The 14,677-nt window shown below is 37.9% G+C and overlaps 7 protein-coding genes across 7 annotated transcripts; 2 read left to right on the forward strand and 5 right to left on the reverse strand.

Annotated features, from left to right (window-relative positions):
• Positions 1-155: 155 nt before the first annotated feature.
• Positions 156-1,217, reverse strand: FPT1 (chromatin-associated RNAPIII regulator FPT1; the record flags this gene model as incomplete). Its single annotated transcript, XM_033911744.1, has 1 exon — positions 156-1,217. One exon carries the CDS (start codon positions 1,215-1,217, stop codon positions 156-158), a length of 1,062 nt encoding a protein of 353 aa, XP_033767635.1.
• A 1,224-nt stretch (positions 1,218-2,441) lies between these two features.
• PRY2 (sterol-binding protein) lies at positions 2,442-3,473 on the forward strand (the record flags this gene model as incomplete). The annotated part of the gene is made up of 1 exon (XM_033911745.1): positions 2,442-3,473. The coding sequence occupies one exon, from the start codon at positions 2,442-2,444 to the stop codon at positions 3,471-3,473; it is 1,032 nt and encodes a 343-aa protein (XP_033767636.1).
• Positions 3,474-3,882: 409 nt separating this feature from the next.
• On the reverse strand, positions 3,883-4,587 carry YPT52 (Rab family GTPase YPT52; the record flags this gene model as incomplete). Its single annotated transcript, XM_033911746.1, has 1 exon — positions 3,883-4,587. One exon carries the CDS (start codon positions 4,585-4,587, stop codon positions 3,883-3,885), a length of 705 nt encoding a protein of 234 aa, XP_033767637.1.
• Positions 4,588-5,498: 911 nt separating this feature from the next.
• Positions 5,499-7,196, reverse strand: SPAR_K02230 (uncharacterized protein; the record flags this gene model as incomplete). Its single annotated transcript, XM_033911747.1, has 1 exon — positions 5,499-7,196. The coding sequence occupies one exon, from the start codon at positions 7,194-7,196 to the stop codon at positions 5,499-5,501; it is 1,698 nt and encodes a 565-aa protein (XP_033767638.1).
• Positions 7,197-8,226: 1,030 nt separating this feature from the next.
• MIC60 (Mic60p) lies at positions 8,227-9,846 on the forward strand (the record flags this gene model as incomplete). Its single annotated transcript, XM_033911748.1, has 1 exon — positions 8,227-9,846. One exon carries the CDS (start codon positions 8,227-8,229, stop codon positions 9,844-9,846), a length of 1,620 nt encoding a protein of 539 aa, XP_033767639.1.
• Positions 9,847-10,191: 345 nt separating this feature from the next.
• Positions 10,192-11,847, reverse strand: HEL1 (E3 ubiquitin-protein ligase HEL1; the record flags this gene model as incomplete). The annotated part of the gene is made up of 1 exon (XM_033911749.1): positions 10,192-11,847. One exon carries the CDS (start codon positions 11,845-11,847, stop codon positions 10,192-10,194), a length of 1,656 nt encoding a protein of 551 aa, XP_033767640.1.
• A 369-nt stretch (positions 11,848-12,216) lies between these two features.
• SPAR_K02260 (uncharacterized protein) lies at positions 12,217-14,394 on the reverse strand (the record flags this gene model as incomplete). Its single annotated transcript, XM_033911750.1, has 1 exon — positions 12,217-14,394. One exon carries the CDS (start codon positions 14,392-14,394, stop codon positions 12,217-12,219), a length of 2,178 nt encoding a protein of 725 aa, XP_033767641.1.
• Between the last annotated feature and the right edge of the window lie 283 nt (positions 14,395-14,677).

The following is a 14,677-nucleotide window of genomic DNA, read 5'->3' on the forward strand; positions in this document are numbered from 1 at the left end:
CCGATGTTAACAATAAATACAAAAACGGCAGGAAACACTTTTATAATAATTAAAAATTGATTCTATATACGTACTTACTTTTTGGCTTTTACTTTTATTCTCTTTGTTTAATGGATATGTAGATGCTGTGAAAAAGACGTGTTTCTCCGGAATAGTTAAAAAGATATTTTGCCATTTTTATGCGGATGATGGTTATTGGGAGAGTTTTTAGTGATTTTTTTTTTTTCCACTAGCTGGAACTTTCGAGGTCTTTGTCTCGACCAAGCCTTCAAGTCAAAAGTTTCATAATCCTCGGCCATCAATTTGAAATAGCTTTCAAAATTCGACTTAATCAGATCGTTTGTGGCACTTGAGTGCATGAAATCCACATTCGGTTTAGACTCAGGGCCTCTGTAGATGTAGTCCGTCGAAGTTGCCTCTTCATCAGTACTTAAAGATGAAGGAGACAGTGAGTTTACTGGAGAGAAATGTCTTGATTCGCTCTCCAGAGATGTGGAAGGATCATTGTTTGAACATGATGCCAAACTGTTTTCCTTAAGATTTTGTTCCTGAACGTTATACTTTTTTTTCATCGAGTTATGGTAATTTCTTAAAATCGTTGTCAAAATTCGCTTGTTCGATAAAACTTTGGTCTTTATGACAGCAATAGAAACAACATTTTTGAAGTTATTGAAAACCTCCATATTGAACTGATCGTTTTTTTTCTTTTGCCTAGAAATGTTTTGACATATTTTATCATATTGAGACCAGAATTGTTCAACGTTTAATTTTGAAAGATCTTCGTTCATTTTTTCTAGACAATGCTGTAACCAAGCCCGTTTATCATAATTTCTGAACCGTCTATCATTCTGGAAAACGTCCTTCCAGGAAGTGTTCTTAACAACATTGGCATCGTTATCCACGTACAACAGGACAGACAGCTTGTTCAATTGCCAGCGACCATCAGATTTCCAAATGAAAAAAGTGTCATTTATTTCTTCATATTCAAGAATGTAGAAATGGGGAATACAATTCGGCTTCAAATATGCAGGTGCACAATCTATCTTCAAATTCTCTGTTATGGTCTCCGAAGTTTGTAATTCGATCCCGTACAGTTCTTGAATAGAATGCACAAACTTGATAACTTGAGGTAAAGTGAGACCTTCCTTAATACAAGTCAATTTAACACGTGGTTGTTCTTCACCAGCATATAAGTAAACGGTTTCTAACTTGGGCATGGCTCCCTTCCTTAAACACTTCGTATTTTTTTCTTCCTTTTCTGGCTGTCTATATTAGTGATTAACTACAACAGAATAGTAACGAGTTCAGGCCAAATTCTCTTTAATTATAGTGCTTCTCTCCTAATATAAATCACTATACATTTCTTAGGGGTGTGTTTTGGTTTTTTGGTCTTATATTTTTGGCAACACGTTGAAACGCCACTCATGTGTAAACTATTCCGGGTAACATTTCATTATCCAATCATATCATGACGGCAAGAAGATCAGTGAGTACAACCTAAACATTAAAAAATGTTTGAGCTATATATCATTATGTAAACCGAGGACGTCATGAAGTAAGGTTAGAAGCGTTCTTGCAAAATAGTGCACTGACTAGCCACTTACTAGAAGGAAAACAAAAAGTAACTGGAAAAGGTACTTTCATGTTGTTAGTGACTACTTGATGCTAAGCGAGGCTACTCGAGAGCGAGCTTTAATTCTTGATCGACCGGCTCGACCTTCTTCGTCATATTGCTGATCAAAATTCTACTACCATTACGGGATGCTTTTTCTTGGCTCGCTATGGACGTTTCCTAATCGTGCTTACGCATTCTAGTTCTGTATTGGGTAAAAGAACGTATATCATTAAACAGTAGTTTCGGATCGTTTTAGCCTTGAGCAAAATAAAACTCAGCTCGCCCCATTCACCATCATCCTGTAATGACGCCCACAGGCATTCTTGGTAATCCTGCAGAGATCTCACATCTGGGTCTTAACGGCTCTCAGCACTCTGGCGATGTGCTTCGAGAACGTCTTTCTTAACCGCAAAGACTGCACTGCGCCATCATTTAGATCGGTCGCGAGACTTTCGCGACATTCGCGAAATGCCAAAAGAAAATCGAGCTGGCCTCGCGAAAAAGTGAAAAAAAGAAATACGGATCGTTGAAATGGACCCCGTCATGAAACGAATGAGAGATCTGCCCACAGATCATCTTTCCTATAGCGGGAATAAACATGTGGGCTATTCACAGTACATTTCGTGTATCTCACGCACTTCTCTATGTATGATATGTTTGAAACATAGACGTCGTTCAAAGGCAATCATCTTGATCTTTGTATATATAAGCTTGTTGCAGAGTGTCACATATTGGTGTGATGCTTTTGTTGGCTCTTGGTATCATCGTTCCTCGAAACACCCCAACATAAAACAATACCACTCCTTTAATACCAAAACTTACACAGATGAAATTTTCTAAGGTCTCACTACTGGTCGCATCTGCATCTGTCGCTTTATCTGCTCCAGTTGCTGTAACTGTCACACAACATGTCCATCAAGCTGCTACTGTAGTGGTACAAGGTATAGTTCGTGTGGAAAACGGTCAAACTCTAACAACATTCATTACCAAGGGCACTCAAACCGCTTCAGCCGCTAGTGCCACTGCTACCTTATCAGCTCCTATTGTGGTCGCTAATGCTGAAGTGGACAGCATAGCTACTTCCGTTATCCAAGAAAGCGCTGTGGTGGCACAATCTGCAACATCTGAAGCTTTCTCTACCGCAACTACAATCACACAAGCGGTAGAAACTTCTGAAAGTACCACACAGGAATCCAGCGAGAATGATGTAACCACATCTTTAACATCTTCAGTACAACCTACCAGCACAGCCACTCCAACAACTACTACTGCCAGCCCAACCACAGCTAGCCCAACCACTGCCAGCCCAACCACAGCTAGCCCAACCACAGCTAGCCCAACCACTGCCAGCCCAACCACAGCTAGCCCAACCACAGCTAGCCCAACCACAGCTACCACTACTCAATCCACCGCCTCAACTACCCAATCCTCGAGCTCTGATTTCTCAACGTCGATGGTTAACGAACACAACACCAAAAGGGCATTGCACAAGGATACCGGTTCTTTGACATGGTCCGACACACTAGCCACATATGCACAAAACTATGCTGACTCCTACGATTGTTCAGGGAACTTAGTACATTCCGGTGGTCCATACGGTGAAAACTTGGCGCTGGGTTATGGTACAACCGGCTCTGTTGATGCCTGGTATAACGAAATTACCAGCTACGACTATTCCAACCCTGGTTTTAGTGAAAGCGCAGGTCACTTCACCCAAGTCGTATGGAAGGGAACTTCTGAAGTCGGTTGCGGTTTGAAATCTTGCGGTGGCGAATGGGGTGATTACATCATTTGTTCCTACAAAGCCGCTGGTAATGTCATTGGTGACTTTGCCGATAACGTTATGCCATTAGCTTAATCACTGAATCTAGCGACTACATGGCTATGGGCATTAACAGCGAAAATGAAAACATTTTCTTCTCTTTCGTTTCTCTTTTATAGTTTCAATTTTTATAACACACATCAAGGGTTCTTCTTTTTTAGGTTACGTAAATTAGATGCAAACAAAATCATATAACATCAAATTTTCATATATGCGTGCGTGGTAAATAAAATGAGCTAAAAAATTAGGGGTCTTGCCGACGGCTATATATATATATATATATATATATATATATATTCATATATTGTTCATCTACAACCATATATACGTGTACTCCTCCCTTTTCCCTTCTTTACTTTATTATGAATGTACTGCTTTATTACGAAGTGGCAGTTTAATTAAAGCAACTTCTGTTGTTTTACTCTAAAACGCAAATTATGACATATCAACTGCAACAAGATGTTGGATCATTTGTGGATGGCCTTTGCAAGTGAATATCTACTTGTCCGTTATTGCCTCCGCCGATCTGCCTATTTTGCTTAGATAGAATTTCGTCCTTCTTTAAATCGTATAATTTCTCACCAATATCCTGGAAAATCTCCTTAACCCCTTCGCCCGTTTTAGCACTCACTTCTCGGAACAGTAACCCTTGTTCTTGTGCGTACTGTTTCGCGTCTTCAGTGCTGATTGCCCTTACCTTCTGTTCTTCATCCCCGCCTTCGTTTGATTCTGGGCTTGTCTCAGTGCTAGGTGATTCTTGACATAAATCCACTTTGTTCCCTAGTAAGTAAATAACCAAGTCGTCATCGCCTACCTTGTTTTTCAACTCATCAACCCAGTTCCTTGCCTTTTGTAGTGAATCTTCCTGGGTGATGTCATAAACTACCAATGCTGCATTAGCATTTCTATAATACATTGGTGCCAAGGACTTGTATCTTTCTTGACCAGCAGTATCCCAAATTTCAAATTTTATAACGACATCCTTTGTTTCATTACCATCGTTTGGATGAATAGTAATTGATTGAGATAGAAAAGCAGCACCAATCGTACTCTCACGTAGTTCGTCGAATGTATCCTTAACAAAACGATGAACAATGGAAGATTTACCCACGGATGAGTCACCCAATAGAACTAGTTTAAATTGCAACATTTTAAAAATATATATGTTTACTTCAAATAAGCCAAACCTTCTTCCTGCCCTCGCACTGTAATAATATTTTAAATTTTCTCAAAGCTCAATATCGAAGCTACTTAACAAATGATTAGTGCCGACAGTTGCTGCGCAGACCTATTCTCTTAACTTACGTATACTTCCATTGTAAGTTCATATCGCAGGGGCAGAGGTTTCTAAACCTGAATTGTCCGGCCAGAATAATAGTCACTGTCCACGAAAGTAATAAACCACATGAAAGCTAGCGATAGCCTCTAATTATATACATAGTATAGGGGAAATCGAGTTATTTGACTCCAAATTGTTTTAGTTGGTTATGAACGTAATGCGTCTATTTAATTAAGAGCCCTGTAGCTTTCGAATTTTAATGTTATGGTTTCAGCTACCTTTTCACACATTTTGAACAAAGGAAGCCCAAAATAGTAAACTGTGCTTCACTGCATCCACGAGAGAGCATGTCTTGAGCATACCACCAGTTATCATTCAATGTGAGAAAAATCGTACTTTCTATATTACTTATCACAAAAAAAAAACCAAAACATCTTTAAAAATGTGGTAAGCGAGCGATGTTGTTAATAAAAATACCTTATTCTTCAAATAGAAAGCTGTTAATACCTAGAAACGTTGATTTGTTGTCAAAAATCCTTTATTTTCTCCAGAATAGGCATTACACTGTAATACCAGTAAGGAGATATAAAGTTTCATTTTTAAATATACATATAACACAAAAGAAAAGGCCTGATTATTGCCAATTTACTGCGATTTTCATCTCCAGTTTCAAACTACAGAACAGTAGAATATGATACATCCTATCCTATTTTTGAATGCATTGTGTTGTGCTTACATTTTGGTAATACTTTTCGAACTCAATAAAACCTTTTTTTGGCAAATCAAGCGTTTATTTTAAGTTTTCTAAATTTCGCTTTGAGGTCCTTGAATTTCACAGTTACGACATCCTTAAAGTGAATATCTGTTAAAGTGGTTGGCCCATATACTTGGAATTCCCCAGATATTTTGTTAATGCTGTTAAAACTGTTCGAATTATATTTCATTATATTTTTATATTTTCTCTTGTCCTTTACCTCCTGATACCTGTCTCTGTGAGGTGATAAATTGAGTTTGTTCTTAAAATATTCTCTCACTAGGCCGTGAGCTTCTTCTTTATGACAATTTTTGCTCGATTTACTATCGTTATTATTTTCACTGGCGGAAGATGCTATTTTAGTTCTAGCTCTGGCGTTTCGGATTTTTATGCGTCTCCCCGAATACTTACCTGGTTCTTCGAACTGATTTTCGTTCATTACCATAAAATCTTTATGGTATTTTTTCTCAAATGTTCGAGCCTTCTCCAATCCTAGCATTTGCTGCTCCTTTCTCCAAACCCTAACACATCGTTCACTCATGTAAATTGGATCAATATCTCGCATAGTTGTATTCCAGGATATATTGTTTTCATCATTATCTTGAAGTTCAAGTTGGATGCATGCACTGTCCATTTGTGTTTCTGAATCATCTCGACTTTCACTTCCAAGTTTTTGAGCTATCTCGTCGTTTCCAATTTCAAGTCTATTGCCATCTCTCCGTTCATCGTCCTCATTTTTATCCACTTCTGTCACATAGCCTGTTACAACAGCAGCGTAGTTATTAAAAATATTAACAACCTTATTAGCAAGAGGTGTTTTCATGATATTTTTCAATCCTGGCGATGCTCTAACCTCGTTAATATCCCTTTTGTTGTTTTCCGTAATACTGTTCTCCTGTTTCTCACCTTGTGTCCTAAGTGTGGATTCTTTTCTCCGTTTTTTCCTTTCCTGGTGTTCTTTGTAAGGTCTCATGTCAACATAGAATTTTTCAGGTTCTAGAGTCCAGATAAGATTAGGGAGATCTTTATCTTTAAGCTCCTTGACGCTCAGGTTTTTTTTGTTCAAATTCTCTGGGTCACACACTGCTGTAGCGTTGAATCTGTAAACCCTGACCTTGGAGATTTTAGTAAGTTGAGAAAAATTAGAAATAGTAGTGATTTTATTGCTTTTCAATAATGGTTGTGGAATGTAGATATCACCCAGGTATTTCTTATTTTTCCATCGCCTTTCGGCGAAGCCTTCAGAATAAACAACCTTGTGAAGGATACTCCAATCATCTTCTCTTACCGGAGCCATATTAAGAATAACTTTCTTTACTTTTTCAACTATATAATATTGATGGTAATAGATCCATTGTTTATGAATGAATATGTAGGTCCTATTCAGTGGATGCAACGGATCCAATTCATCTAGACAATCCTCCACTGGACAATCAAATTCCACAACTAAAACAGCAGGGCTACGCCTGATTAATGGCCCAATTTCCATAATCTGCCTCAAAGAAATGACCATAGTATAAAATCTGTGAACCATACTTTTAGATTCTCTGAAGTCTTCCATATTCAACTCCTCGAATATCGTAAATTCTTTCCCCAGATCCTTGAGCATTTCAAGCCGACCTTTCAAACCTCGACAATTTTCGAATTGTTGCAATAGAAGGACATATTTTCCAAAAGAAGAGTTGATTTCGGTAAGAGCCTCATATCCAGAATAGTCCAGAAACATAGCTAAGAGAAGCAATAAACTCTTTTGTCCAGGTGTTTGATTATTCAAAATGCTGCCGATTAATAGTTTTAAATGAAAACAGAAGAATTTAAAAACTATTCCCAATAACTAATAAGCCAAATTCCTGTATTTTATGTCGTCAAATTTTCTAACTATTTCTGTGGTGACAATAAAGATATAATTACTGACACAAGATAATAATTCAGCGACGGGTAACAAAAATTGGCTACATTATTGAATTACTTTAAACTTATAGAGGGAACCAACATCATTGATTTCGCATGACAAATTTCTTTATTTTCATTCTGTGTTCCCTCATGACCTCATCAGCTGAGGAAAAGAAAGAGGTGTTATACTTTTCAATCAAGATTGAACCAGCGTCCAAAATAGCTAACAGAATTCTCCTCATCAATTACTTGATACACCCGGTCTATCGTAAGGCCAGAAAAATCAAAGTTACACCACAAGATCATATATCAGCTTCCGGGTAATCTCCTTGTACCTTCCCATGTGCATACGATTTCATCTTTGGGCATAATACAATATATACATTAAGATACGAAAGATAGAACATGCTCCAGCAAAAAAAGGGCCAGTTTATTTTCGTGCCCTTCGTAACTAATTTTATGACTAGAGCATAGAACTAAGTTTCCATTGTGTTTTTTTAAGATTCATTTACTACTTATAAAGAAAAGAAGAGCGTACATCGAAAGAAAATTAACAACAGATGAAACTTCCTGCAAAATAATGATGCATCGAATGACTTATTAGATCATATATTTGACAGAGAGTTAATGCACTATAGCAGTAGACACGGAACGTTCGATCACTTTCGACGTGCCGTTGGCTCATTGAACCAATAAAATCCTAAAACAAAATTCTGTGCGGAATCGGAATTAAGGGTTGTCAAAAAACTGAAAAATAAACTCTTGAATTAAAATTGTTCTTGTTCTCGAGGAAGCTATACTTTGTGAAGAAAGACAAAGGGCATAAGAACGCACTGGAATCCCTAAAAACTAATATTCGTATCATGCTAAGAACTACTGCCTCACGAAAAATTGTGCTAAGGAGGGGTCTAGCCAGCATAAACACAGGAACTACCGTTGCATCAAACAAAGCTTCACGTAAATTTCGCAATACCTTTTGGACTATTGCCTTGTCAGCGACAGCATTCTACGCTGGAGGTATCATATATTCGCAGAAAAATGACAAATTTGGAGACTTTTTCTCCAATAACATTCCTTTTGCCGAGGATTTACTAGAAACGTATGAACACTATCACGACAGGCCAACTTTGTTTCTAGAAGATTCCTGGGACAACTTGAAGGCAAAGAGCAGCAACTTAGCATCTGGATTAGCTGGCAGTTCACCAACCCGTAAATCTAATAGGGAAAACATTGAAGTAAAGAAAATCCTATCGTTAGATCCGCTAGATATCGAAACAGAAAATTCTGATCCACAACTAAAAGAAATCATAGGCTCTTTGAACGATCTCATCAACAGTTTAAATGACTCAAACCTCTCCATTCCCGAAACTAAATTCAATTCAATGAAAAAGTCTAGCCAAAATGTGCTTACGAATATATCCCAATTAAATGAAACACTGAAGGAGGCTTTATCCAAATACATGATACAAAGAACATCAGAAGTAATCACAGAATTAAACACGCAATATGAAAACTCAAAAAGGGAGTTTGAAGAAAATCTACAGAAAAACCTATTACAAGAGGTAGATGAGTTTAAGGAAAACTTGACTAAGCAAAAAGACAAAGAACTAGAAGAAAAACTAAAGGCTAACGAAGAATTGCTACAAGCCAAACATGCGAATGAAGTGGGCTTGCTATCCATCACTCAAGTTAAAGAATTTAATAAAATTATCAAAGACAAAATTGAGAAGGAAAGAAATGGCAGATTAGCTCATTTAGAGGAAATAAACTCTGAAGTTAACGACCTCAGTAAATCCATCGATAGATCAAGCAAAATTTTGAGTAAAAACGAAGCTCTAGTACAACTAACTTTCCAAGTAGATGAGATCAAATCTAGGATTAACAACAATATCTTGCCCGATGTGAATATCGATAAGGAACTCTCCAGGTTGAAACTTCTTTCCGGCCTTCTCTCCACTTTCAACAAGAAATCTTGTTGCGGTGACGGCAAAAGCTGTTCCTGCAAAAAAGGCAATAAAAGTGAAAGCAAAGATGGGAAAGTATCATGCAAATGCGAGCCAAAGAAAAACACTCCATCGCTACTAAGCGTAGCTTTAAATGAATTAGAATTCACTTGTAGCGGCAAAAAGATCTTATCGAATGAGCAGATCTATAACAGATGGAACTTGCTGGCAGACGACTTCAAGACAGCTTCTTTATTGCCACCAAATTCCGGTATTTTGGGGCAATTAACCGCTAAATTTTTTTCCCTTTTCTTGTTCACGAAGACAGGTAATCCCTCGGATGCCACAGACTTCGATTCTGTTTATGCAAGGGTTGGCGATAACTTAAGAGTATCCAACCTCAACGATGCCGTAGAAGAAGTTGTCTCCCTAAAGGGTTGGCCTCATAAAGTTTGTGAAAGTTGGATCGAAGATGCTAGGAGAAAATTGGAGGTCCAGCGCTTGGTAGAAGTTCTTGACTGTGAAATAAGGACATTATGAGAAAAGTACACAAAAAGAAAAAAGTAGCACTTCATCAAAACCGAATTCTCTAGTTTGTTTATGAAGTTCTAATAAAGAACTAAATATCTAAAAATGTAAGTCAGCTGTTAACCTTTATTTCCAATGCAAAGAGTTTTGAATTCTTTTCAAAAGAATAGTGACTTTGCCGGAATTGAAACAAAAATGTGTATATAAATAGTATTTCAACACCAAATACAGATTCAAATAAATAAAAAAATACAAAAATGCAACAACATTTAAACTCCATAAATAACAGAACATCCCGCAATACAAAAAAATGAATAAATACAACGGAACAATCAAAACAATACTACAACAAACTATTCATTCTACGACTTTGCAAATCCCCTTGCATAGTAGTTCTCTACCACACTCCATTAACGCAGTGGTTCTGTTTTCCACGTATCCGGCCTTATTATAAAACTCCGGCCTTCTTTTCATGATTACTTCCGGGTTTTTTATTTGCAATAGCTCTGATAAAGATTCCACTGCGTTAGCTAAAAGCATTTGATTATCGACGAAAATCTTCGTCAAATTGTGAGATGCATCCGAATAAAATGCCACGGCAAATGACCACTTCAAGACGGTTCGCCCCTCATTTAGCACTTTTAAACTTTCTGACAGAAACTGTCCATCAATCCATGAAATGCCCATTCTTTCTTGTAATGCATGAACTTTTGTACCCACTGTTTGCCCCAGGTTCCAATCCAGTTTGGCTGAAACCTCATGTTCGTTAAATAATCTATAGTAAAATGTATATTTCTTCAAAGTTTTATTAGCGTCTTCAGGGTTCTTACTTTTGCTATCATCACCATTCTTGTACATTGTACATTGAAAAAAGTTTTTACCATGGGGTGCCCAGGGACCCTCACAAATCCAACAGAATTCATATTTACAACTTGAGCAAACCATGTGGTTACAACCACCATTTTTTTCAATATTGACAGAACATTTTGGACATTCCTTAGTATGGGATAAAACCCAATTCAAAATTTCGGATTCTTTTCTGGCCTTCTTAACCCAAGCAGTCGTTATTTTACAATCTGCTGGGGAATGAACTTCGAATCCGCAATTGAAACAGAATCTGTGAAACGAATTGCACTTAACGAAGGGTGAATAATGCAAACGGGTGTACTCTGGCAACGAAGACGTATCTCGTAAGTGCACGATGGATTTACAGTCTGCAAATGGGCACCATTTATAATTGCGATTATGTTTTTGAACAAAACTTTTGATAGAAGAATCCATCAATTTACTACTCGAAGGATGTCCCATCACTTTATCTATATCTTCATTTTTCAATGCTAAGGAACAGTCCATGCATGTAATGATATTCCCCTCATGCAACTTATCCTTGATGTAATGACGGTAGCAATTGATACAATATTCATGGCCGCATTCCAATGCAAATGTTTCCGTATCCTTTTTATCGCAACAAATAATACATGTAAAGTCATTTTTGAACTCAACTTCTCTGAAGTGTGAATTGTACTCATTATCTTTCTTGATATTCGCCGTGGTACTTAAGCCAAGCTCTACAAGCAAGTTGTCCATTTTTTCGGTCCAAACCTCTAATAAACGTTCCTCGTTCCAATCATAATGTTGTAATAATATCAATATATCTGCAGATGGAATTGCAAAAATGGGTTGTAAATGGTCAACTCTTTGAAGCATTCTTTCAAATATACCCTTGGTCGTTAAGCACTCATAGTTGAGATTCGGTACGCTTCCTTCACACAATATTCTTTTGTTGCTTTTCGTAAGAGGAGCATCTAGCATCCCCTCGTATATGGTATCGACTCCATCTTCATCTTCATTGATGTCAAATTCTGACTCTTGGCTTGTTACACTCATTAACTTCGGGAAAACTAGTCCATGTATGGTAAACTCAGATGTATTGTGGGATTCATAAAGTTCAATAGAACTGGAATCACTTTCATCAAAACTATAAAAGTGATCATTTTCGCCACCGCTACTCATTGTTAAAAGGCTTTAGCAGGAATATCCCAATTAGCCAAAAGCAAATCAAAGCCACTTAAAGGATAACTATAATTCCTTATTATATAGTGTAGCTAAGATGGTTACAATCCGATACAAACGCAACTTTATTAGAATGTCCGTCATCTTCCTTTCCTCTTTTCCAAAGCGGGTTCCTATTTTTTGCGCAAGGGAGAAGGATAACAATGCTACTGAGAGAAAGCATTAAACCGTATACAATTAAACTACGCAAGATATGTACAGTCAAAAAGTATAATTTAGTGTTTCAAAATTAAAGAGGATATCAGTAGAACTAATAGAGTAAAAAAATATTGGGAAAAAAAAAAGAAATGAGGGATGATCAACACCTCATTATAATGAATGGTCAACCCGGTCAATGGCTGCTTTAATTTTCATACCCACTCGAGTACTCAATTCATAATCATCTGCATAGCCCTGAGCCCTCACTAGCCATTCTTTACTTTCTGGGAGACCATCCATACCCTTTAATTTCCACGTAAATAGGGCACGTTCATAAAGCGCGGTTGGATAAGCCCATGGATCTTCATTCTTCTTTGTATATTTGACCTTGCCGTTTTGAATGGAAAAAAATTTAGGTAAAACCTTTTCGTCTAGTATATCACATCCTTCTTGGATATGGCCTAGCCTTCTAAATGTCAAAGAAACCAAGAGATCCTTGATTAACTCTTGGTCTGGGTCTAGAGCTTCAATGGCAGGGTTTCTATACTCGGTTAGCATTTTCTTCGTCAGCTCTAAATGCTCTTCAGACATTCTATTGTAACCATTGTAGAAGTAGGCGATTTCGTGCACCGGCGAAGTAGCGATAGCATCCAATGGATTTTCTACCCCAAGTTCCTCCTTTTTCGCCTTAAATTGCTCAACTTTTCTCAGTATAAACCTATCTAGTGGCAGGTTTTTTGATTTAAAGGTTTTCTTACCTAGCAAATTCACCGACGTGAAGATAAATTCTTCGGCCTTCTTTTGGTATTCATCCTTTTTGTCAGACTTCATTATTCCCATTTCGCACAGTCTCCAATTTTCTAGATAGCAACAGCCAGCAAAATATGTGTAAAAGGCATGTGACCAATCACTGATGTCTAATAGAGATAAAATATCTTCTGCGGCTCTATCGTATTGATGCAAATGGATCAATGTGATAGCACGATCGAAAATCATCAAGGACTTGACCTGTCTCATCCGTATCTTGCTAACGTCAATCGAATCCATCAACGCGACCGCTTCCTCTAAACGTCCCTTACCAGATAGCATCCTTGCCTCATTCAACAACCATAGTGCACTATTGGGAAATAGTGCCCTCGATTGCAACAACGCATCTTCCAGTATTTTCCCAGGATGCAACAGCGTAGGGCCATCCATGTCCTCATCGTCTGAATCTTCACTGTGACTGGAATCCTTAACTGCTGCAGGAATATCAAAATCATCATCAGTGAATTGGAAAGGCCCATCATAATAGAACATTAGAGCTAACAAACCTATACAGCCATGTACGTTTCTTTGCTTTGTGGCTTTCCAAACAAGTCTGAGACCTTCTTCTCTGGAACCCCTGAATCCAACCACAGACAGGACTGCACCAATAGCAGGTGGCAACAGTGATATCACAACTTGTAAAATACCAAAACATAAATTGACACCAGAATGAACAAACTCGTCAATTGTGGCTTGACTTAAATCTATGTCATCCGAGAGAACTTGATGATCCGTTATTTCCTTCTTTGGCAAGTCTTCCATTGCTTGTAGTCCTAGTTCACCTCTCAACCTATTAATTGCAGGAGAGTTACCGATATGGGCGCCGGATAATCTTTCAGTCCTCATGCTATGTATCTGTTCAGCAAACAGTAAAAGATCTTTATCCTTTTGTTCTTCAGGTGTCAGTTCATAAGGTATATCAACGGAATTGAACGCATCACCACCAGTTATGAAAGTTGCTGGCGTAGATTCTTTATATTCACTGCCCGACGAGAGTTTCAATTTCTTGGCTTTATTAGCAGCTTTAATAGTTTCCAAGATTTCTTGTAACATGTAGTACGACTTTCTGAGCTTTAAAATCGCCTTGGCCGCCTCCATCATACTTTCACTGAAGATCATTAACAGGGCATGTAAAAGGCATGACTCGGTATAAGTCACAGCATAAACTGTCCCAGGAGGGTACAGGGAACTGCTCTTCAATCCAACCTTTTGGGCCTTTTCTCTACTTTTCAAAGATAAAGTTTCTGCCTTAGCCAAAGTGGCAGAAGCCTTTTTCATCTCCTCAGCTTCAAAGCCTAGGGTGGCCTCCAAAAATTCAATGACACCACGAGCTAACGCATTGATAGTTTGATCGGATGCTTCTTTAGCATCACTCTCATCCAGCAAAGCTAAACCTTCATCAGCGTTATCGTCCAGGACATAATCCATTGCACGCAATGCCTGTTCGAAATCATGAGCCTGTTTTAGAATGGCTTTAGTTTTTTCTTCCTGTGAAAGCTCAGGAATCTCTTCCTTTGCACCAAAACCAAACACTTTAAACATTTCCGATATTCTGTGATCTACTCGCCACGACTAGCCTGCCAATCGCCTTAATGGTGGCATTCGAATAGACGATGCCTCTTTTTCAGTTGATCGGATTTGCCCCTTCCTTGGAAAAAGGAAGGAAAGCAAAAAACCCGGGAATAACAATAATAGAGTAGACTAACACACCTTTTTTAGTAGGATTAACTATATCACAAACGAAATTTCTGCGATGATGGTACAATTAGCTTATCGGTAGCAAGTAGGAGAATTACGCAATATATAGATATATATATTTAGTGTG

Source organism: Saccharomyces paradoxus, chromosome XI (genome assembly GCF_002079055.1).
Source record: "Saccharomyces paradoxus chromosome XI, complete sequence".
Taxonomy (NCBI): domain Eukaryota; kingdom Fungi; phylum Ascomycota; class Saccharomycetes; order Saccharomycetales; family Saccharomycetaceae; genus Saccharomyces; species Saccharomyces paradoxus.